The sequence below is a fragment of the Vombatus ursinus genome, unplaced genomic scaffold (assembly GCF_900497805.2).
Source record: "Vombatus ursinus unplaced genomic scaffold, bare-nosed wombat genome assembly UNPS02014830.1, whole genome shotgun sequence".
Taxonomy (NCBI): domain Eukaryota; kingdom Metazoa; phylum Chordata; class Mammalia; order Diprotodontia; family Vombatidae; genus Vombatus; species Vombatus ursinus.
In genome coordinates, this window is record NW_020954608.1 from 30,936,357 (window position 1) to 30,961,551 (window position 25,195).

Sequence of the window (25,195 nt, forward strand, 5' to 3'; positions counted from 1 at the left end):
TTCCTTCCTTCCTTCCTTCCTTCCTTCCTTCCTTCCTTCCTTCCTTCTTCTTTTTCTTTTTACATTCTGACATTTTAATTTTATAATCTGTAAGAAGCCATTTCTCTTTTATCTTCTGACAAAGGGAATCTTTTCTGACCCTGCCTTAAAAGGTAATCCAGGGGTGACTTTACCACACACACACATCCACACCCATAAACACACACATATATATACTACACATACATAATCTAATAAATATATAATGGACAGTAGCAGTACTACTATCATTACCATCTACAAATCTACTACAAATCATTACCATCGTTTGTATACTTTCTTTTCTAGATGGGGAGAAAATCCATACACTACTGGTTGTTTTCATTTTAGCTCTTTATACTATATACTGTATTTCAAAACTAATTTTTTCCTTCCTTATAATAAAATAACTTTTTTTTTGTTATGTCCTAGGCTTTTTTGTCCAAGGTTTTCCTAAACTTCTGAGGTTTCAAGAACACCATGAAAAAATACTGAAGAAATTTCTATCTAAACTTAAGCAACATTTGGTAGGTAAAAGTGGTCAAAATTTCAGCTAAAGAAATAAAGAGCAGCTTTTGATTCTATTGTCTTCACTTTTTTTATTCATAAAGTAAGTACTTTAAAAGTCACAATTTATTTCAGTATATTGGGTTTCAAAATTTTAGTTTTGATATGCCAAGATAATCTGAGCAATAATATATGTAATAATATGTTAGATTTATTGTACTTTGTAGTTGAAAGGAAGATATTTCTTGTTTAACCTGATATAGATGTTATATTTCTTAAGTATATAAGTATATGTGATCACACATGTATACACACGAAATGATCCCAGTAGATTTGGAAGCACGGTGGGGTGGGGTTTGCAGTTCCAAACATATATTAAGTGTCAACCAGGCTGCATCTCATAGTACCTAAGTATACAATATATAACATGGGATCAGTAAAGACAGTGTAAAAGATTATAGTATTTTAATGAGAAAAGAATTTAACACTTTAAGGACTTTAGAGGCCATCTAGTCCATCTCTCTCATTTTATAGAGAGGAAATGAAACATCTTTCTTAAAGTTACACAAGTAGTAAGTGACAGAGGCAGAATTTGGAATTCTGCCTGCTTTTGTACTAGAGATGGGAAAAAGACCAGAATAGGGAAAAAATAGAATTAAAACATCACAAAAAAGGCAAAAGGTTTAGCATGGCCTAGATTTCTTATTCATTTTCTTCACTATCTCTAACATATCTCTAAGTATTCTAGCTTTTAATTCTTTGTTTTTATAGTCTGATTCCTACATACTATACTTGAGATCAAATGAAACTATCTATATAAAGTCCTTTATAAAGTTTAAAGACTTTTATAAATGTCAGTTATCATTATTATTTTAAACCATGTTTGTCTGTTGTATGAGGGTTTTTTTTTTTCCAGGATTCTCAAGAAGTCTACACAAGCTTTTATACAATGAAGTGGTTTTTTCAGTGTTTCCTTGATCGAGTAAGTATTTTTATTTACTGAACTTGAACATGAAATTATAAAGTAGAATTGAATTATTGACTTTTTAAAAAATTTTATTGCAGACCCCCTTTACGCTAAACCTCAGGATATGGGATATTTACATATTTGAAGGAGAACGAGTTCTTACTGCCATGTCTTACACAATCCTGAAGCTACACAGAAGTAAGGAAATGTTTTTACGTCAAATACCCTACAGAAGTTGATGTCATCTTTAAAAACCTCATGTTCTTTATTCCTGTACATTTATTTTTTAATGGTTTTCTTAACTACCAAAAACAAATGAACAAAGTTCTACCATTTGATTTTTTGTTTTCCTTTGGGGTAATCTCATGAAACCATTATATAGAGACTATAAATCTGATGTTAGAGTCATGGCATTTTAGTGGCCTTTGACTCTTTCTTCAAATCTCCCTTTGACTTTCCTCCACTTAATGACAGGTGTGAAGTATGTGTATGATAGGTGTGTGGTGGGTAAGCCTTGTGCTGATGCCAGGTTTCTCTTTAGGTTCTCTCTCTTCTTGAGCTGTGGTTAGCTTGCTCACTTCTCCTGTGATCTGCTTCAGCAGCTTGGATGGGTCCTGAGAACAGTGGCCACACAGCTACTGCTCTCTCTCAAAGTTCTAGGGGTAACCCTGGTGTGTGTGAGAGTAAACTCACTCATCACTGTAGCTTCTTAGCCAACTGCAGTGTGATTCTCATTTTCACAAATCAGTCACAATGACAGTATTAACTTTCAGACATAAGGTAATTACTAAATGACAAGGTAAAAATGAGAATAATCATAATATAACATTTTACAGTCCTCGCATTAATCTAGGCTACATCTGCAATATGCTGTGAAGTGCAATGTGCTCTGATAGTAACATTTTTATTGTCTTAATTCTAGTAAGACATTGTTTATTTTTTCCCCTAGTCTGAGCTTCATTGCTGTGAACACTAGAAGAGAATAGAACCAGGGAATCTCGAGTTCAGATACAAAAAAGCCAAAAGAGTTGATTTTTTGCCCCTTTCTTAAAGAAAAGGATCAAAGGGGCGTGCTGGACAAAATTCCTACTAAGCTTATTTGTTAAATTTTCAGTGAGCATTACATTTTGGAAATTGGCAAATGCTATGTTTGTATAGGGCTTCATTTATTGTTATGCTGATAAGTCTAAGTCTAGATTTAAGAAAGTGATAGAGAAAAAAAAGAAAGTGATGGAGAAAATGTTAATAATGCAAATTAAACTTAAAAGGGTGTTGTCCATACATTTTCCCTTTGGAGAGCCTGTTGTTCAATATTTATCAGCACTCCCTTAGTTGTATGTCACTTTCTAACTTTCTTTCATTTTGGGTGTTCCTTTGAGCAAGAACCAAGAAGAGATGCTATCTATGATTGTATGCAAAAGATAAAAAAGATTTTAAAATCTTTAGCAGAAGATTTCCAAATACTCCCTAAAATTAGGAATGAATAAAAAAGCATTTATTAAGCACCTTACTATATATTAAGCACTGTGCTAAATACTAGAGAGAAAATATAGAATAGAAAATTCTGGAAATTCCTCCTCAAGGAGCTTATACTCTAGTTAGGGCAGATATAAACTTAAAAAACCTATAACATATAAAAAAAAGTTCAGCTAAAGGATATGTGGAAAGTCTTGGAAGCCCTAAGGGTTCAATGGTTCAGGTGCATGGCATGCCACAGAAGAAGTGACAGTAACAGGATTCTGTAGGTCATAAAAGCGGGTCAGATGGTAAGACCTGGAGACTCTTAGGAGATGATGGCAGGACAGATATTAAAGCCTGATGATCCCACATCATTTCATAACAAAGAATGGAATTATTAACTCAGCTCATCCAAGCCATATGAGCAATCAGGCAACTTGGGTGAAAGGAGGAGTCAATAGCGGCATTTCTTCCCATTGCACAGCCATCTGGATTAGTTCTGGGATGGCCTGGTGTCAAAGGAGGGAGCAGCACTGTGCCTTTTTTACTGTAAAATGATAATATAAGACTAGAATAGAACATTAGAATTTCTGTTAAAAATTAGGAATCTCAGACATCTTTCAAATCTGAAATCAGGTCCCTATTCCTTTATCCTTCCCTAGATACAGTATTTATAGTTTGTACCATTTAGTTTAACAATGATTGTGTAGTTGTATTATTTGCTGGTTATTTAGATCTCTTCCTCTCAGGCTTTTGTCAAAGACTGATATGTAAAAAGCTGTCCCAAAAGTCTTAGTGCCGTTTTAAGCTTTAGTAGCTTAAAAGATATGATTTTCCTGCCCTGAGGAAAATCTCCAATTTTCTCCAAGAAAAGGATCATAGGCAGCGGTGTGCTGAATTCAGCTCCCACCAATCTGATTATTAAATTTTCATTTTTTGAAATTGGCAAATGCTACAAATCTTTACAGCTTTAGTAGCTTAAAACTGCACTGAGACTTTTAGGACAGCCTGTTTATTACATATCTATATCTGTATCTGTTTTCTTCTTCATCTACAACTATTTCTGTCTCAATCAGTTTCTGCATTTATATCTATGTCTAGACATTGATGTCTGTATCTGTATCTGTCTATAAATGCCCTTTTCCTTCCTCCCCCAAATTTCTCTTGATTAGCTGGCCAAAGCACAAAAGTCATTTAATGTATATTATTAGTTATATATTATAGTCCCTAACCCAATTTAAAAAGTGAATTGAAATTATATTTTTATAAGCCAAAAAATAATAATACCTTTACCAAGCTACTTTTAAAAAAAATTTTATGGCCTTTGGATTCCTTTTTCCTTTATAAATATGAATTGATAAAGCATTTATTGAATGTTTACTATATGTAAAACTGGACGAAATGAAGGGAATACAAATAGAATAAGAAGACAGTCCTTACTCTCAAGAATCTCACAGTCTAATGGGTCTAACCTATATAGAAGTCTATATATAGAATCTATATGAAACCTATGTGGAAGGTTTCAACTGCAAATCAGATGGAAAAGTCCCATCATCTTTAGGGTTCAATGTCATTTCCACTGATAAAATCTCAAGTTTCTGATGCTGAACCATTTTTCAGAACCAGGGACTTTGTTGGTAATAATTTTCTTTTTCTGAATCTTCGGTAGCTATGGCTGTAGGAGTAGTTGTCAGGCTGAATCTCCTCAGGGCTTGCGTCCCAGCCTGATAATTGCAGGCATTGGACTGCAAGTATTGCTTTTCCTGAGTCTTGATTTCATATTCCTGAGGTGTCTGCATCAGTATCTCAGGGAAGACAGTGGTCAAGGTGGTTATAATGGTTGAATTGTCTGGTGTATGCTGCCTCCTGACTCCTCCCCAGGAGTTCCTTGTTTCAGCTACGCTGGTGTCCTTCCCTCTGTGTGGCAGTTAGTTGACAAGTTGGTGGGGATGACTGGCACCTTTAGCACAGGTGTTGCTTCTCCAAGCCGTGGCTATGAGGACTGAGCTGGAACCAGGACTAGTTGTTTGGGGCACTACCCCTCCTACTGTACCTGTGCCTATCTGCCTGTTGGTGCAGTTAGTCCAGTAGTTGATGGTGGTGGTGAGCAAATTGGGCCCCCTCTCTACAATGATTTCTTGCCTCAATGATGGCTTTAGGGGCTAGACTAATAGAAATAACCATACTCTTTCAGGTATTGGAAACTACCATATCACAAAATTAACTTAATATAATGGCCATTGTATACGTATTAAATTGAAACATTTGTCATCTTTAGGGAGAAGTCAGGGGGACCCCAGGACATTTTCTGGGCTAGCCTTCTACCTTGTCATCAAAACCTTATATCAACCCAAGGCCCTGAACCAGGTGTGATGCTAGTGATTTTAAAGCATTTAAAATCAATATTAATGCCTTTCTGCTATTGGGCGTTAGATACGACTGCTAGGGGAAACACATGGACCCTTACTTCACCCTACATGACCCTTCTGTATTCATTTATATTTTTCCAACAAATGTTTTGTTGTCATTCATGAGAGAAGTATTCATTTTGGGAGCTTAGAACTTCTTGGAACAAGGGGGGAAACATTTGGCAGCATACCCTGTCTCCCCAAATTCAGATTCTTTTTTAATCTTCAGCTGTTTTAGTCTCAAAGGGTATATTATTTCTGTGTTATGTTGTTTAATGATAGTGATGAAATACGCAAACTTCCAGTTTGTTTTATTCAACCACCATGTAACTGAATGTACCTGAAACCAAGTGTCCATTGGTGGTGAAACCAATGATGACCATTGACAATATGTTTTTCTTTTCTCCTGTCCCTTGTTAGAACATCTAATGAAACTCTCTATGGAAGAGCTTGTGGAATTTCTTCAAGAAACACTAGCCAAGGACTTTTTCTTCGATGATGACTTTGTAATAGAGCAACTTCAGAGTTCTATGTTAGAACTGAAACGGGCCAAGTTAGATCTCCCAGAACCCGGTAAGAAATTTTACCAAAAATCCTGCTTTGTAAAATAATAAAGATTAAAATACATGGTCAGGTTAAGTGTAATCATTATGCTTTCATTAGTACTGGTATGAATGAACTCTTATTAGATGATGCTGTTCGTATTTATACTAAAATAGCCTAAGAAAACTTTGATTGTAAGTAGATAAATATAAATCTACCTCCATATATCCAATGATGCTAGTGAATCTTCATTCAGTAAATGCCACTCTGTATTCTCCAGTGTGGACAATATGCATATGTATTTTGGAGGATTAAGAAACACAGACAGATATAATAGATTATATATTCAAATTGAAAATATGTGACTCAGGGCATGTTTTCTTAGAGGCAGCTAGATGGCCCAGTGTTTTGAGCATGAAACCTGGACTTAGGAGGACCTGATTTCAATTCTGCCTCAGACACTTATTAGCTGTCCTGGAAAAGTTATTTAACTTCTGTCTGCCTCAGTTTCTTCAGGTGTTAAATGGGGATTATAATAGCAGTTACTTCCCAGGATTGTTGTGAGGATCAAATGAGATAATATTTGTACAGTGACTAGTATACTGCCTGGCACATAATAGGAGCTTAATAAATGCTTGTGTCCTTACTTTCTCATAAGATCATAGATTATAGCAGGGAAGGAGCTTAAAGGTCATCTAGTCCAGCCCCCTGCTTTTACAGATAAAGAAATCAAGGCTCAGAGAGATTGTTACTTGTTCAAGGGCATGAAGGTATAGTAAGTAGGAAAGCTGGAATTTGAACCTGGACTGTCTAATTCTAAACCCAGCATTCTTTCAACTGTACCACACTGTCATTGTTCTCTTCTCTGAATAAAAGTCACTTCTCTAACTGTAAGTTTTTGAGGAAGAGGGGAGAAAAAGGGAAAAGAAAAAAAAAGAACTAAGATTAGTTGGAGCTGGGGTTCTGGTTGAGTCTACAGTGTCTTCTTAATGTGATATTATGGAGCAGACTTTTTAGGGGTTGAAGTAGATCAATCAAAAAATGATTGCTAGACTTAATAAGGGATATATAAAAAGCAATGGTGGAAATATAGTTAGCACATAGGTAATATCCTATTTTCATATGGAAAGATTCAAGACTTTATTTTTTTTTAGTTATTTAATGGTGCTCTAGTACTTATTTATTGTAATTAGTTTGCTAGCACAGGAGCAGGAAGAACTTGAGTCACAGTAATAAATGCAAATGGAAGTGTACTCTTGGAGTTACTCTCATTGGGTAGTGAGAATTTTCCTTTTGCCCATTGTGATAGCCCTGCTACTAAGAACTTTTTTCTTACTATATATAGCACATTTTTGCAGTCTCTTTCTCCTTCCCTTCACCTTGTTCATTCTTCTCCTTCCTCTTTCCTTACCCTTATCCCCATTCTCCCTTCTGTCAGTGAAAGTCAGTAACTGCACCTAGTCCTAGGGAGTTGCTTGTAGTATTGAGAGGTTAAATGACTGGTCATATTGCCAGTGCTTGTCAGAAGTGGAACTTAAATCTAGGTCTTCCTGACCCTTTGGCCAGCTCTCTGTCCACTGTGTGACATTTCGCTTGTCTTCTCATTCTCTTTATAAAGAGAAACTATTTTTCCTAAAACAGTATAGGATATTCATGTTCCAGTTAAAGTTTGTCCCCCTTATGTTGCCCAATTATTATACATTTTATAATATGATGGTTTAATATGTTACTTTAAATTGATTTATACATAATCTCTGTCACTTGTATTAATGTAGGGAGAAACTATTTGATTCCTTTTTATGTTTGTTTCCATTATTTCCAAAGGATTGGTTTTTCATTACCATCCCTTCCTTCAAAATTTGTTGAAATTAATGTAACTTTATTCTGCCAGTATGCTCAGCATCATTAGTGTCAGAACAGCAATAGGAACACTATTTCATTTAATGGAAGAATACGGACCAACTGGGGACATCTGATGAAAAATGAGTAATGGGGAATTTAAATGAGGCTTTCACAGAACAGGTGGGCTTTTCAGGAATAATTTGTTACTGAAGTAAAGTGCTTAATGAAGTTTAGTTGTAAGAGTTGGAGGCTTAAAGAGTGAGTATGGGAGAGGGTACAAAGAGTTGGGTTTTTAAAGTACAAAGCTTAAAAGAGAACCATAACTGTAATAATCAGTAGGATGATAGTAATAGAATTGCATTGGGATTATTATCACAAGTAACTGTTTTCTTAGAATGCCGTGGCAGCTTTACTTTATTTAGTAAATAGAGATTTTTAAAAATCAGACTACAGACTTTATATTCAATATTGCCTTCTCTGTAATAAATGTAGGGAGAAGTGATTTAAAATTCTCTAGTTTTAATGTCAAATGTATTATTTTAAAAATCCTAGTTGCCCTTCACACTAAATAATCCAGTAAATAGCCTATGTGCATGCTCTCTATTCTAGACCAAACTTTACTACTTCAGTGCTTTTTTTTTTGCATTTAACATTTTTAATTAAAATGTTTCAACCTCATTTATTTTAAGCTTTGCCTAATATATTTTTCTTCAGTTTATTAAAAAAATCCAGTCCCAACAAACATTTCATTTTCATAATCATAAGATTTTAAAGTTGGAATGGATCCCATTATCCATTTAATTCAAATCACATCCAAAAAAAGCGTATCCATTACAGCAGCCTCTGCCTGAAGATTTCCAATGAGCAGGAATGTACTACTTTTATAGGCAGCTCATTCTTCTCTCTGCTGTGGTAAATGCCACTTTCAGTTTTTGGAGTCTACAGATTGTAAACAGGTATTTTAGCTTTAATAATTTGATGCTAACATTGTCCATTGTACTTTACTTGCTTTTTTGTTGCTTTTTAGTAGTGTCTTTATCTATGTTGTTATTGTTAGTGTGTATACTATTCTTTTGATTCTCCTTTCTTCATCACTTTGTATAAGTCTTCCAATGTTTCTCTGAATTTATTGCTCACTGTTCATTATAGAATTTTACAGAAGTTCTACCTTAAACAGTACCATTTTTCTAGATAGTCTATAATACTAACTACTTCTAAATTAGAAATTTTTGGTTTCATTATGGCTATGACTGTGTTATATGTTGAAACCCCTTAATTAAAAAAGAACAGCTATTAAGAAATTCATTAAAGTCTTGTGTGTAGTTTTGTTAAGGCCCCTTTGCCTTCTTGAGAATTATCTTCTCATAAAAATATTTACAGAACCAGGTCTTACTAAAGGATGCCACATATGCAACACTTACTCTTGTGAAATTAAAGCCTCTTATCTCTTACCAAGGAATAGTAGAGAATGTGGAAGACAGTGAGAGAGAGACAGAGAGAGAGAGAGCGAGCGAGAGACCGCGTATGTGAGCACTAGAGAAAATTCATTTATTAAGTGCTTATTATGTGGTATCAGGCTCTGGAGTAAATGATGAGGATACATATTCAAATAAATAAGATAGGAGTGTACATCTGAATGTGGGAAGACAATACATAAAGGGGGTAGAGTGGAGACATAAACTAGGGAGAGGAGCAATTCAACTGGCAAGGAAGTGGAGAAATCCAGAAAGTAAGACTAGTCAGAGGGAACTGAGCATGGCTGGGGACCCCCATAAATCATGGTCAGAGCTAAGGAGTCATCATTTAAGAGAATGGGTCACCAGAGGGGTTTCTATAGGGTGATATAGAATCTCCATATGAAGTATATACGCATAGCATATGCATGCACTTTGGCTTTTAAAAAGTTACTATTTAAATCACAGCCAATTAGCAGAGACCCCAAAGTACCAGTCATTTTAGTTACATTTCTGTATAGATGTTCTTTGGCTTCTAATTGGACCAAAAGTTAGACTCAGAAAAATACAGTAATAATTCTACCCTCTGTTTCCTCCTATATTTCCAGCACTGGGTTTTCTCTTCATTACAATTCCTTGCTGCATAGTAGATGCTTATAGTATTGTAATTGATCCTTTAATAGATTAAACAGAACTCACTGACTTGTGTTTGCTTTCAGAAATTATTTTAGCATTACAAGTTACTCTATTATTCAAAGTGATTACATACTTGCTTCTGATCTCATTGTTAAATTATAATAGCCACTACTTCCCCTTTTTTGTTAAGGTTGAGGGGTTATTGTATCTCATTTTAATTTTTATAATTGGAACCGTGCATACTCCTTTTTTTTTAAAAAAAACTTTTGTAAATTGAAGATTATAGTAAGTACTTAAAGCTCATGTTTTGAGCAGTGTTATAATTTATCTTAAGATCTATAGAATGATTATAGTAGTAAGTAATAGTCTAGTGAGAAGTGGACTGAAACAATTGTGGCACTATCACCTCCTTTTTCTTTTAAGTTTAATCTGCTAAGGAAAGGGATTTAAACTCTGCATTTAAAAAAAATTAAAACATCTCTTGTTTTTACTCTCAGGACTCTGTAGAGTTGGTATAAAAAAGCAGAATGGATCACCTTTCTGGTAGTCCTCACTGTACTACATACATTTTATGTTCTACTGGCACATTGTACAGGAAAAAAAGACACTTTCATATTTCAAATATTGATTTGAGGTCACAGTGTTATGATGGTATTTTAAAAACTTACTTTGACTGAAAAACTATAGCGTTCAATCAGGAAGTCATTTGTAAAGAAGGAAGTATAAAGCTCCTACCAAGATGCCGTTTTTCTAGAATAATTTTTCTGACAATGGGTCCTTTCACTCCTCACTTAAAACTATTAGCACAGTCAGAGTACATACATTCTAGTGCTGAAATTAAAAAGTAGACTGTTGTTCACAAGAGAGCACTTAGAGCACTTTACCCTAATTATATGTCTGTTGTTCAGTGCAAGAAGCTGTTAATGCCTACTGAGGCAATTATTCTGTAACTCTTGCAGTTGAACTAAGTTTCCACTGGGTGGTGACAAAGACTTGAGCAAGATCAAGAAATAGACAAAATCTCCCTATGAAGTATATTTCTTCCCTTCCTTTCTCTCTTTTTTCTTTCTTTCTCTCTTTCTGTCTTTACTCTTTTCCTTCTTCCCTTTTCTCCTTTCCTTCCTTCTTTCTAAGGATTATCTGGATATTATTTTATATCAGCTATTTTATAAATGTTTTCATAGACTAAACATAGAACATTTTATTTTCTTTGAAATTTGCCAAGTTTGTTTTTTGTTTTTCTTTTTATTTGTATTACTCTTTATATATGGCTTGGATGCCCAACATTTATAAAAATGCTTGCCAGTTTTGCACAATGGGGAAGAAAACCAGCATTGTCAGATTTTTACTAAAGACTCAGCGGTGTCTCTTCCCAACATTCTGATTCAAATGGTTCTTTTATAGGACATAATTCTTTATTTTAACCCTTGTTCACTGATGGGAAGGATATGATTTTTTGATATGAGGTTGTAGTAATGACTCAAACAATAGCTGGATAAATTAATCTTACTGAACCCTAGACAAAAAACAAAAAATGAATGTTTTGCCATTTGATATCCCTCCGACTTCGACAGCATTTATGCTTGAATCCAATTGTACTTAAGTGATTTTGTATTTAAGTGTTTTGCCACAAGGATGTTTAGAGGATGAGAGAGCAAGGGATCATGGTGCAAATTTAAGTGCCAGATGTGAAGATGTACTGTTATGCAGTATAAACTTAAGTATGTAGGATAGACCTCAGAGGGACTGGGCCAGGATGTTTTATGCTTTGATTTACTTTTGTGAAAAAAATTAGAGAATATTTATTTGCCAATACCATTGATGACTGCTTTTTTATTTTTTTTTCTCTCTGTATTGGTTTCATTTTTCTTCTGTTCAAGTGATAATGAACCCATCACCTATTTCCCCATCTCCAACACTTTCCCAGCAGTTGTTCTTTAACATCATACGTGTCTCTTTGTTGTCTTTTCTTTGATTGGTTCACAAAATTCCTCAATATTCTTTGTCAGTTGTATTTCTTTGTGAGTTTGAGTAATGCTTATTAATATGCACAGTTACATTTGCAAATTGCTCTTCTTGTTTCATTTAGCGTGCCTGGAGGAAATATTTTTCTTTGCTTAGGACTTCCCCAAGCTAAGGAAGTTCTTTGTTCCTGTATTGCTCCTTAAATTGAATTGAAATAAAAAGGTTATTTACCTAGTTAATTTATCTTCCCATCCTTTAAAAAAAGATTTTGTTTTAAACTACTAAAGGATTAAGGATATAGATGTATAATGTATATACACATATACTGACATACTGACCATTATTAGTTGTGTTTAAAAAGGATTTATGTTAGGCTTCTGTGAAACCCTCAGGAAACAAACTTCCTTGAATAATGAAGTCAGCAGCATTTAAAAAAATACCCAGTATGAGTCTTCGTAATTTGTGGAAGGTGGGTAGCTTATGCACAAAGGGATTTAATTTGGCAAAAAGAAGTTTCTCCTTTAGTGACTGATGCTTTCCAATAGTTCAGAAACCAACAGAACTCACCCCCTATTAACTTCCTTAGAGAAATGGAAGCATCATTGCTCAGGCCACGAGGTCTGGCAAGTTACAACCCCATCTCACTGGGAGGAGTGGGACAGGAATGGGTAACCATCTCAATCTCTACTTCATTCCTGTTTCTATTTTGTCTAATTTTTCTTCTTTCTGCACTCACTCCCCTTCCTTCTGCTCTTCTTCATATCCCTCCCATCCTATCTCTTAAGATGACTATAGCTCATTTCTTTCCTAAAGGTGCACTGCCTTCCTCCAGGAGGTGATTTCCTTTCTTTCAGTTTCGTCGGACTTTGATGAGCTTTCGTGTTTATATAATTGTATATAGATTTCAGTTCCCCATAATATACAAATTATGAATGTCAGGGACTAGGAGGAACCTGGACTGACCAAGAGCCCCTTTAGAGATCTGACAGTGTTATTCAGTCAATAAATACTTGCTAAACCATATATTAAGGGTGAAAGATGCTGGTCTCAATTTTAAAGGCAATATATTGGCCAAATATGTATTTTAGTGTTTAATGATACTTCATACTGTAACCTCTTTTTTTCTGACATCCTAGAATGTTTCTCTATAGCTCTGTTATTTCTACTTTTAAAATTTTGTTTTGTCCTCTTGGGCTTTTTTTTTTTAAACTTGGGAATTTTGAGTTATGTTTTTGTATGCACTTTAATCATAGAATTGTAGATTTGAGAGAGTATCACATGCTGTCTTGTCCAACCTCTATCTGAATTATGAATGCTGTCTATAATGTCTCAGATAAATGCCCATCCAGCTTCAACTTGAAGGTAACAACTTTCTTCTTCCCCAAAACAGTATATTTTATATTTGGACAACTCTGATGGTTAAGTATAGGCATTTCAAATTGGATGTCCTGGAGAAATCTTTTACTCTTACTCAGCATGTCCACGACTGAATTTCTTATTTTTCCCTTTGAACCTCTTCCAAACTTCCTTATTTCTGCTGAAGGTACCACTGTTGTTTCATTCATTTCCATGTTCATAATCACAGCATTTTCCTAAACTTGTCATTCTTTCTCACCCCCAGTTGCCAAATGTTTTCATATTTACTTTTGAAACATCTTTCCCATGCATTCCTTTCTCTTCACATACATGACTACTACATTAGTTCAGGCTCTCATCACCTCTTACCTACATTATTGCAGTAGCATCTTGATTGGTCTCCTTAAGAGACTCACTGGAGTCTCTCAGGCCATTCTATACACTGCTGCCAAAGTAAATTTCCTGCTTTTTCCTGGGTCGTCTTCCATGCCTGGAATGCACTTCTTCTTTATCTCTCTTCCATATAAATCCTTCTCTTTATTTAAAAACGGAGGTCAAGCACCATCTTCTGCATAAAGCCTTTCCAAACCTGAATGCTAATTCCTCCCTTCTAAACTGCTTTTTCTGTATGCTTTGTATACATTTGTATTTATTAACTATATAGGGGTGTGTGTGTGTGTGTGAAATACATGTACCTGTTGTCTTCCATATTCAAATGTAAGTGCCTTTAGAATAAGAATTATTTCATTTTTGGGAGTGAATTATGGATGATGATCCTGCAAAGAAGACTAAGAATGGTATGGTGCCAAGCACAGAAGGAGAGGGGTGATCAGCATTGTTACACACTACAGAGAAGTTAAGGAGATTGAGAGCTGAGAAAATGCCATTGGATATAAAGAGATCATTGGTAACAATTAAGATGAATTACAGGTCCTGATTCTTGGAAAGAAATTTTACTTCATTAGTATCATTAAAACTTGGTGAGATGAGATTTGCCATCGAAAAGTAGTTGTGTAATAACCTTATTCAAAGGGAACAGGATAGATAAAAGGCAAGGAGGGAGCAAGGAAAATTAAATGTTAAAAGGATCTAATCATATATGAAAAACAGGAACCAGAATAGTGAAGCATGGTAGGGAGAGTATTTTTGAGACATACTTTAGCCCACCTAAACAGAAAGAGGAAATAGATGAGGAGTTTAGGAAATCTTATCATAAGCCTAGCATGAATGCATGCTATAGTAGTAATGGGATACTTTAAATACATTGATACCTCTGGAATGCTCTCTCTGCCAAAAGCACAGTAGCTAATAAAGCCTTGACTTTCCTTAATGATAACTTTATCCATCAAAAAATAAAGAAAACAAGAAGAGCATATTGTATTCAAGATCTTATCCTTTTTTTTTTTTTTTGGATGAGCCGATTGGGGTTAAGGGACTTTCCCAGAATCACACAGCTAGGAGATACTGTGTCTGAGGTCAGATTTGAACTCAGGTCCTGCTGACTTCAGGGCTGGTATTCTATCCACTGGATCATCTAGCTGCCCCTCAAGATCTTATTCTTACTGCTAAATAAATGCTGGTCTCTGGAGTAAAGACAATGGGAGAAAAGTAATGATTCTATCTTTAGAATTTGTAATGAGCAGAAAAACAAAAAAACTAAGAATAGTCCTATATGCACAGTACATTTGGGGAAGGGAGATTCCAAAGAGTTCAGAGAAGGGATAGTCAGGGTCTCAGATACTAAATTTCTATAGGGGAAGTCAGACCAGGAGAGAAGGAAAGCTTTCAAGAATAATGTTCTGAAGACAAAGAGACAGTTATGAAAAGGAAGAAATAGGGGAGTTTTCTAAAGAAATCACTGTGGACATACAGAGAACTCATGCATTACCAACTTTGATTTTTAAAACACACATAGAAGATGGAAGCAAAGGCAGTCAATAGAAGATAAATACAAAAATGTGACACAGACCTGTCAGATAAGTATTAGGAATGCCAAAAATCAGAATGGGTTGAGGCTAATAGTTAAAGTTAAAGATAACAAAAAAGATTGATTTTGGGTTTGTTTGTTTGTTTGTTTAAGTTTATTGGGGAAAAGAGAATAAAAAAGGTATTGGACCACTGCTTATCAAGGAAAGAAAAATTATAACTATTGGCAGAAAGTTGAACTGGTGACCTTTTACTTTTTTGTTTCTGTTTTCTTTGTCAAGGAAAGTGATCTTTGTTCTTGAACTGACAGAACAAAAATGGCTAGTAGGGAATTTATACCCCAGAAAAGTAGGGACATAGTAAGAGAATACGCAACTTCTCTTGCTGATTTCCAGTCTTTTCTCCTGGCTGAAATGTACCTAGATACTGAAAGAATTGGCAGATGTAATTTCTGAGCCATTGTCGATAATCTTTGAAAGATCATAGAGAATGGGAGAGGTACCACAACTCTGGAGACAGGAAAATGTTGTCTTATAATTTCTTATTCTAATTCTATTTTCTTAAAAAAAAATACAACCAGCAAACTGTAAGCCAGAGAGATTGGCATTGATTCTTGATATAATCCTAGTGTATTAAAGACATGGTTAGTGAACATCCAGAAGAAGAAGCTGTGTTCACAAACATCTAGTATAACTTAATTAAAACTAGGTTGTGCCAGATTAATTTCATTTCCTTTTGTGAAAATGTTACTAAACTGGAAGATTAGATGAATACTTTAGATGTAGTTTATTTTGATTATAGCAAGCTATATGGTAAAATTCTTTTATGCTATACTAGGTAGATGAATTAGTAACAGGTTGAATGGCTGGGCCATTCATTAAAGTATTCTAATATTAGTGTTTTGATGTCAACTTAGAAGGAAGTTTCCAGTAAAGTTCTGTAGTCATCAGTGCTTTACTTAGATGTCACAGAGCTGGATATGTTAGCCGATACAGTGGAAGAGAGTCATTTTAAAAAGATCTTCACAGTCTAGAACACTGGGATGACTCTAATAAGATGAAATTCAATTCAGATAATTGCAAAAAAAAATCAACTCTACAAATAAATATAACACTAGCTAACATTCACATAGCAGTTTTTATTTTTAAAAAGTTATTTTTGTATTTGTTTTGCATCACCATAGGTTCCCTCATCAACCCACACTCTAACTTCCAGAGAGCCATCTCATAATAAATAGTATTTTTTAAAGACAAAATAAGAAAAAGAAGAGGAAAAATTCAGCATAACTGGTCAATACACTGAAAAAGTCTAAAAATATGTGCAACATGTGTAGACCTACCTTTATAAAGGATATGGGGGTTTCTTTTCATACCTCTTTTCAGGCTTTGCTTGTTTTTTATAATTTTACATTTACTTTTGACTTTCTTGTGTTTGTTCTTTCCATTTACATTGTTGTAGTCCTTGTGTATATTGTTTTCTTGGCTTTGCTTACTTCACTCTGCATCATTTCATATAGATCTTTTCATGCTTCTCTGTATTCATCACACTTATTTCTTAACAGTGTATCACAGTTTGTTTGGCTATTTCTCAGTTGATGGCCATGTAGCACTTTAAGGTGTGCCAAGTGCTTTACATCTGTTATCTCTTTTGATCTTCAAAACAGCCCTAGGGTAAACAAGGGGATACATGATTAGATAGCAGTTTTCCTCAGAAATAGATGTAGAAATAATACAACTTCACCATGAGTCAACAATATGAAATGGCATATGAGAAACCTAGTGCCATCTTAGACCACATTAACAAAGGTATAAGTTCAGAAATAAGTTGGTGATAGTTCTGCTATAGCATTTTATATCACTCACATTACATCTAGAAATATTGCGTTCAGTTCTGAGCATATTTTTTAGGAAGGACTTTAACATATCCAGAGGAAAGCCATCATTATGGTAAAGGGCCTTATGCTATTAAAGATTTGTTCTGGGGAATATTTAGCTTGGAGAAGAAAAGACTTAAGACAAGACATAATCACTATCTTCAAGCATTTAAACAATTATTATATGAAAGAGGGTTCAGACTTCTGCTTGGCCCCAGGGAGCAGAACTAGGAACAATGGGAAGAAGTTACAAAGAGACAAATTTCAGCTTGATAATATGAGAAACTTCCTAATCACTGGAGCTGTACAGAATTGCCCTCCATAAGAAGTAATGGTTTTCTTCTCACTTGAGGTCATCCAGGAAAGGCTAAGCAAACAGTGCCATTTGGGTTGTAGAGGAATTTCTTTTCCAGGTATACAGTGGAGTAGACAGAGCTGATATTCCACATTGTGAATTCAAATTCCACACTTGATCCTGTGGAGAAGAAGACCAGGTCTTGGTGCAGAGGACTTTGTCTTCCTTTTGGAAAGTTGTAAAACTTATGCAAGACTGTAAACAAGGCCATAAGATCCTACTGTTTGGTTTTGATTTGGAGCAATCATTGATTTATTTTAAAAGTGTGCTTTTTCATAAAATTTCAGTAGTTGAGAGTTGGAAGGGGCTTCAGCAGCCATCTATTCCAACCTGTACATAAAAGAAATCCTTATTATAACATAGTACCTGACAAGTAATCCTGCAGCCTCTACTTAAAAGACTTCCAAGGAGGGAGAATCTACTACCTGTCAAGGCAGGTCTTTCTGCATTTGTACAGCCCTAATTGTTAAGTTTTTCTTGACATTAAACCAAAATTTGCCTCTTTTCAGCTTTTACCCCTTCTTCCTGATTTGTTCTTTAGGACTAATCATAACATGACTAATCTCTCCTCCATATGACACTCCTTCAAATATTTGAAGGCAATTATAATGTCTCCATTTAATCTTTATTTCACCAATCTTTATTTTATGCTCAATTCATTCAACTGATTTTCACATGTCATTGCCTCAAGCCTCTTCACCATATTAGTTGCCTTCCTCTAAATAACTGCATTTTGTCACTATCCTTCTTAAACCATGATAGCACGATATTCCAGATATGAGGTCTGATGAGGACAGACTATAGTGTACAGAGTACAATTATGCCTTCCTATTCCTAGAAGCTGTTCTCCTCTGAATGAAACCCAAAATCACCTTAGTTTTTGAATGCCACATCATACTGAAGACTGACTCAGTGAAGTTATAGTCCACTAAAACTCCAAGATCTTTTTTCAGAACACCTGTTATTTAATCATGCTTCTGCTCTTACATTTGTGAATTGATTTTCTCTTGTACTGAAATATGTGTTTGTATTTATACCTACTGAATTTAATCTAATTAGATTTAGTCCAGTGTTCTAGCCTATCAGTAGCCTTTCAGGATTCTGTCTATGTCATCCATTGTGCTAGCAATCCTTCCCAGCTTTGTGTTATCTAAAAATTTGATGAGTATACAATTTATGGTTTTATCCAAGTCATTGATGTTAAACAGTACCAATTCAAGCAAGAACTAAGACACTCCATTGGATAACTCCTGCCACTTTGACATTGAACCATTAATGACTAACCTTTGAATCTGGCCATCCAACTAGTTATGAATTCATCTGGTTGTGTTATCTAATCCATGTTTCTCCATCTCCACAAGAACAGTATGAGATACTTTTATCAAAAGTGTAGGTAAACTCTGTCCACATAATTCTCCTCATCTGTTAGATAGTAATTCTGTCAAAAAAAAGAAAGAAATGAAGTTGGTCTTGAATGACCTATGCTTGATGAAGTGATGCTGCTTTTTGTAACTACCATTTCCCTTTCTAGCTGTTGAGCAACCTTTTTTTTTAGTGATCCATTTTCTTTCTTGCCCATTCAGTCAATAGAACATGTTAAACATTTAATGTTATTTATGAAATAATAAGAGGGCATATGGACAGTTCATCTCCCTGGAGATATATTGGCTCAAGTGATATTCAATCCAATACGATACCTCTCTCTACTCTTCATGTTAGAAAAATACATCTAAGAATGTAAGATAATGTACCTTGCCATTTATATTTCTTTGCTGAATACATTACCCACATCCTTAAATACCATTCAGGGTATGGTTTTTTTTTTTTTTAATTATTATTACTTCATCAAAGGACTCTATGCCTTGAAAAAAAAATCCATACTTTCATATTTCACTGGAGGTTCTGATAATTTTCTCTTTTGACATGTGAATCATAGACTTTTTTTTTAGAGTTGGAGGGGACCTTTGAGTTCATCTTGGGTAGTGGTCTATGATTTCATTAATAAAAATCTGTACAGGGATATGAAGACAAAAATGAAGAGCATCCCTGTCTTTATATTCTACTAATTCTTAATCTCTTTTGTGTCATAGACCCTTTTGGCAATCTGATGAAACCTATGTATCCCTTCTCAGACTAATCTTTTTAAATGAGTAATTTTTAAAAATATATAGAATGGCAAAGGGAATCAATTATATTGAAATAAAGATGTAATTTCCTTTTCTCTCCAAGTTCATAGATCCCTTGAAATCTATTCTTGGTTCCTTGGACCCTAGGTTAAGAACTCCTGTACTAGGGTGATACAATATGTAGACTGGGGAGTACATAAAAGTAATTTCTTGAGGAAGAGAAACCTAATAACTTAGGGGGAGGGTCAAAAGAAAGGTTTTGCATAGGAGATGACAAATGAATTGAGTCTTGTAGGAAGACAAAAAAAACAGAAGATGGGAGGTCAACTTCAGGGAACAACAGTAGACTGGTTTGTCTGGAAAGGAGAGTGTGTGAAGAGGGAATCCGATGAAATTGGCCTAGAAAGGTAGTTAGAAACCAGACTATGGAAGATTTTAAATGCCAGTCTGAAGGGGTTCTGTTTTTCTTACACTGGTATTTCTCCTTTGTTCTTTTACTTTCTTGTTCATACTATTTCTACCTTCTATCATCATAGTTTCTTTATCTTTGTGATACATTGAGTTTCTGTGTTCCTTCTTTTTTCTTCTATAATCTGTCCATAAAACTTTTTTTTTAACTTTGTAGGTACCAGAAACCTATCTGACAAATTCACTGATAGGTTATTAATGGCTCAAAATGTTTGCCAACCTGGATCACATTTTCATTTTAATAGGGACCTTTAATATCATAAGCCACAGTAGTGGTTTTTTTATGTATATACATTTATTTTATTTTTTTGTTACATTCTGAGTTCCAAGTTGTTTCCCCTCTCACCCTCCCAGCCCCACATTAAAGAAGGCTAACACTGGATTTAGATATATATGTGGAACTCTATGATACATACTTCTATATATCATTACTTTCTCTGGAGGTGGATAGCATTTTCCTTCAAAGACTGCTTCATAGTTGCATAAAGTTTTTTCAAAATTAAATTTAAGATAGGGAAGTTTACTTTGGGTTTTGCAAAGTGGAGAATATAGAGCTGAAACCTGTGATTTAATATATATACAAGTATATTCAATGTCCTTATCAAGTAGTAATATTTGTAAATTGTACCAACTGACTTATTAGGCAATATCAAATCTTTAGAACGTGAATAAGAACCTAGGAGTAAATAAAGCCTCTGAATGGCCAAAATAAGTATCACAAAACCTCTGAAGTAATGCTCATGCAGTTTCTAAAAGGATATCCTTATAGACCCTTACTTAGAGCTTGTCAACTTATACACCATCCTAGCCAATTTATATGTTGGAATTCCCAGGCATAGCAAGTTAGATGCCGTAAAGTAAAGCGGATGGGGGTGTGAGGAATGCGTGAAGGTGGAGAGGGAGGGGTTGATGGAGGTGGAGGGGAAGAGTGGTCAAATCTTATAGATGTAGATGCATTCACACCAGTAAAAACTAATATCTGTAAGGAAAAAGAAAGAATAATGATATGTAGATTCAGATCAATGAACAAGCATATGTTAAATGCCACTGTGTGCCAAGCACTGACTAGGTTCCAAGGATAAAAATATAATGAATAAAAAGACTCCTGCTCCTAAGAAAGTTATGTTCTCTAAGGGGGAAGACAATAGGAACATAAAAAGTATATACAGCATAAAAATAAAGGGAATAAATATAAATAAATACACAGTAGTTGAATACAAGGCAGGCCATTTTGAAAGGGAAGAAGGATCAGGAAAAGTTTTATATAGAATGTGGTTCTTGAGCTGCACCATGAAGGAAGAGAACTATTCTATAAGGCAGAAGTGAGAAGAAAGAGAATTCCAGATATGAGGGATGGCCAGTGTGAAGATATAGACAGGAGATGAAGCATTACATGGGAGGAACAGAAAGACATCCTCTTTGCCTGGATCATAGAGCACTAGAGTGGGGAGTAATATGAAATGAGGCTGGAAGGATAGATTTGAGCCAGAGTTAAGTAAGTTTAGGGGAGTCACATGATCAGGTCCACGCTTAATGAAAATTACTTTTAAAGCGGCATAGGAAAGATTAGGGTAGTGAAAGACTTGAGGTTAGGAGACCGATCAGGAACTGTTGTAGTAATCAAATCAAGAGATTATGAGTGACTGGAATAAAGTTGTAGTTGAATGAGTGGACAAGGGACAATAATATGGGAAAAATGTGGAGGCAGAAGTGTCAAGGTTTAGGAACTAGTTGGGTAGGTGGGGTGATAAAGAGTGAGAAATCAAGGAAAATGCCAGGGTTATGAACTTGGGAGACTGGAAGGATGATGGTATCTTCAACAGAAATAGAAAAGTTTGGAAGAGTGGAGGGTTTGGGGAAAAGATAATCGGTCCAGTTTTGCACATATTGAATTTGAGAAGTCTCTATGACATCCACTTTGAAATATTCAGTGGGCAATTGGTGACATGGGACTGAATCTCAGGGGAGAGACAGGAGGCTAAATCTATAGGCCTGAAGTTATATGCATAGAGATAATAATTAAGCCCTTGGAAAGTTAAAAAGTAAATCATCCCTACGTGCCTTAGACCCTGATGACATCACTGCATTATAGCATAATATAATAATTGTTCCTACTAGTGAACCTGAGTCATCAACATTAGGTCAAATTATGATAATTACACCTTAAGAAGACAGGAAAATGTGTTATCGATTAATTTTAGAAAGATCTTTATCCAAAAGGGTAAAGATTACAAAAAAAGAAACCTTTAATACTTAAAGGAAGTAAACTTTGGGTATTTGGGAAATTCATTTATGGTGTAATAATTTGTTGTCTTGACAGTTCCAGAAAAGCGAGGCGCCTACTGTGTCTAATAATTCCTTTAAATCCATGCATGATATTGTAGCAAGAACAATAAAATAGATAAAAGTTTCTCAAGGAACTAATATTCTAAAACAGGACATTCATTCATCTAAGTATTTATTGAGTACCTACTATGGTACAAAGCACTATGATAGGATGTACCAGATGCTTCCATGAGAGGTTATGGTTTTCTAGATCTAACAGTCTTTTTTTTTTCTTCAAGAATTCTTCTTCTCTTCAACCTTTTGTAAATCTATGGAAACGTTGAGCATTGAAGAAAACTATGTGCTTTTCCTTGCTCTAATAATTATATTTCATTGCTTTTGTGAGGGAGGAAATGGTTTTGAAATTGTAAGTATGTTAAATTGAAGTTATTTATGCTATTATTTCCACAGCTATTAAGGTGATTTCCAGGTGTCAAATTCTTTAAATTTTAAGACAGTAAAATCTTTTCAGATACCTCAATATTATAGTCAGGAATGAGTTGAAATTTTCTGGAAATAGGTTGCTGCTCTGATTATAGTTAGGTGGCAGCTCAGACTCCATCTGCAACCCCTTGTGCCTGTTGTCGTCTAGAATGGCTGGAAGCGTATTCTCTAATTGGCCCATTCTGTGACATGGATACAAAGAAGCAGCAGCATGGGCCCTGGTGCTTATGAATGAGCATATAACATGGTTTACCTGGGAGTCAGTCCCAAAGTAGACTCTACTGACAACAAATTGAAAATGCCAAGTTCTGGCCTTAGGCATTTGACATTCTGATCCAGTGTACACACAATAGTGTTGTTCCACTTGGATGTGTGTGTGTGTATATGTATTTATATACATATATACCTGCCTTTCAGTTTTGCTAATTATTTAATTTTCATTTTTAGAAAGCAGCAGGCTTATTGTTCTTAGCTATATAAATCTATCAGCACTCAACTGACATAACATTTCAAGGCTTGGTTGTTTTATGAAGTGTTTAATTTGTATAAAACTCACTTGAGGCCATATTGGAAAACTTTTAAACTTCTTTCTTTCTGAAGTAAAATCCATTTTATTGTTTTGTATCTTCATCTGTTGAAAGCATTTGCACGCTAAGGGTCCTACTGCCAGTATTCGTAAGATTTTTCATTCTAAAGAAAGTAAATAAGGAAATAAATTCTAATTACTGTAGTTGGTTTCATTTAAATGCTGACACTGAAAATGCAGTAGGTCCATAAAAACAGATCATCCTAGTAAATAAAGTAAAAGGTCCTAAGGCTCATATTCAGTCAGTAAAGTCTGTTTGAAGGAAAGAGCTAATTGTGTGTGTTAACCTGCTCCTTAAAGAGAACTAACCTTTTAAACACTTCATTTTTGCTTTTATTTTTTAAAAAATTTAGTTTTAAAGGTGGCAGATTGACGGTAGTGAAAAGTGAAATTCAAGCAGATACAGCACAGGCTTGGAAGTATTCGAAGTTTTTCTTTGATCTGTTGAGAGACCTCAACCAGTGAGTACATTCAGAGATGAAGATAGCTGTCTTATAGCTATTTCAGGTTTTTACTCCACAGTCACAGAATGTTAGAGTTACAAGGTACTTCGGAAGCCATCTAGAGCAACCCATACCTCAATAGCAATTTCCTTTACAACATACTTGCAAAGTGGTCATCCAGCCGTTGTTTGGAGACTTTTAGGAGGGAGGGGATACCAGGACCTGCAGAGGTGACCTATTCGATGTTTAGATAGTTTTGTTAGGAAATTTGGGGGTTTGGATCGTTTGGATTTTTTTTTTTTAGTATTGAACCTAAATCTGCATTTCTGTAACTTCAGTCTATTGATTTCTACTATTTTCCAATGACTAAATAAATCTGTTGTCCCCACCTAAGTGCCTCTTTATTGCTGTTGCATCAATATATTGTTTGATTAGAGAAAAATTGGGAAAGGTTATAAGATTGGGAAATAATAACTTTGTACTTAAGTACTTCAAAGGTACTTAATAATTTTATTTGCATGGATACAATTTTCACTAGCACAGGTAATGATCTGTCCCTGCCAGCATAGTAATTACTTTTTCATGAGTGATTGCAGCTAAAAAAAATAAAAATCATCATTGGGTGTCCATCCTTTTAGTGATGACTTCATATGTACAAAGATGGATCTTGGATAACACCTGTATGTCACCAAGCATCTACTCAGTCTATAATAGGACCCACAAATAGAAGAATTTTTTAAAAATCTCTTTTTACAGGGACTAGAGAACTGATGTCTCTAAGGCAGCCAAATAAGCCATTATACGATATTGGAGGACTACTCAGAAAACTCAGAATGAAAGGATCAACAGTTAACCTACTTCCAACACTGTCATACTATATCACCTAAATAATATTTAACCATTCTTATGTGCTTGCATTTGCTTATTAATGGCAACATCATTTTCCCATATACTCTGAAGACTAGCTAACAGTTTGAGAATGGTACAAATTCAGCCAGCCATGTAAATAAGACTGTCCCGTACAAGGATAAATGAGCATTGGGTTCTGGAAGAAATTTCAAAAGGCTACCTTTTCCATTCTCTGATTCCTTAAGAAACCCACAAAAAAAAATGTTGGAGAACACTGAGAATGTTTGCCCTGTAGGAAGGAATGGTAGTTGGTAAATGCTTACAGAGATGATGAATATTTCTCAGATGAGAGAAAACCTTATTGAGTCAATAGTTTTTCCTCTTCTGACTCTACTCTCTTTCCCTTTATTTTTGCCCTTTTCTCCCTCAGTTAAAACTCTTTCTAGAAAGCTAAATGACAACTTTTTTTACTTTCTCTTGCCCTGAGCTACATTCTGATCTCACTATTCTATACATTTTTGTATATTAAATATCTACAGAAGCTAAACTAAGACTAATTTTTTCACACATTGCTGAACCAATGTGTTTTCCATACTTTTTTATTACTTATATAATAAACTAGCTAGGATGTATATCAACCTACTGG

The 25,195-nt window shown here is 34.9% G+C and overlaps 1 protein-coding gene across 3 annotated transcripts in view; it reads left to right on the top strand.

Moving 5' to 3' along the window:
* USP6NL (USP6 N-terminal like) overlaps window positions 1-25,195 on the top strand; it is a 199,725-nt gene that overhangs the window by 169,155 nt on the left and 5,375 nt on the right. For all 3 annotated transcript variants that reach the window (XM_027838800.1, XM_027838799.1, XM_027838801.1), the window contains exons 11-14: window positions 451-545; window positions 1,442-1,507; window positions 1,591-1,690; window positions 5,779-5,931. In XM_027838800.1, coding sequence (XP_027694601.1) covers window positions 451-545; window positions 1,442-1,507; window positions 1,591-1,690; window positions 5,779-5,931 — 414 coding nt within the window. The remainder of the gene's footprint in view (window positions 1-450; window positions 546-1,441; window positions 1,508-1,590; window positions 1,691-5,778; window positions 5,932-25,195) is intronic.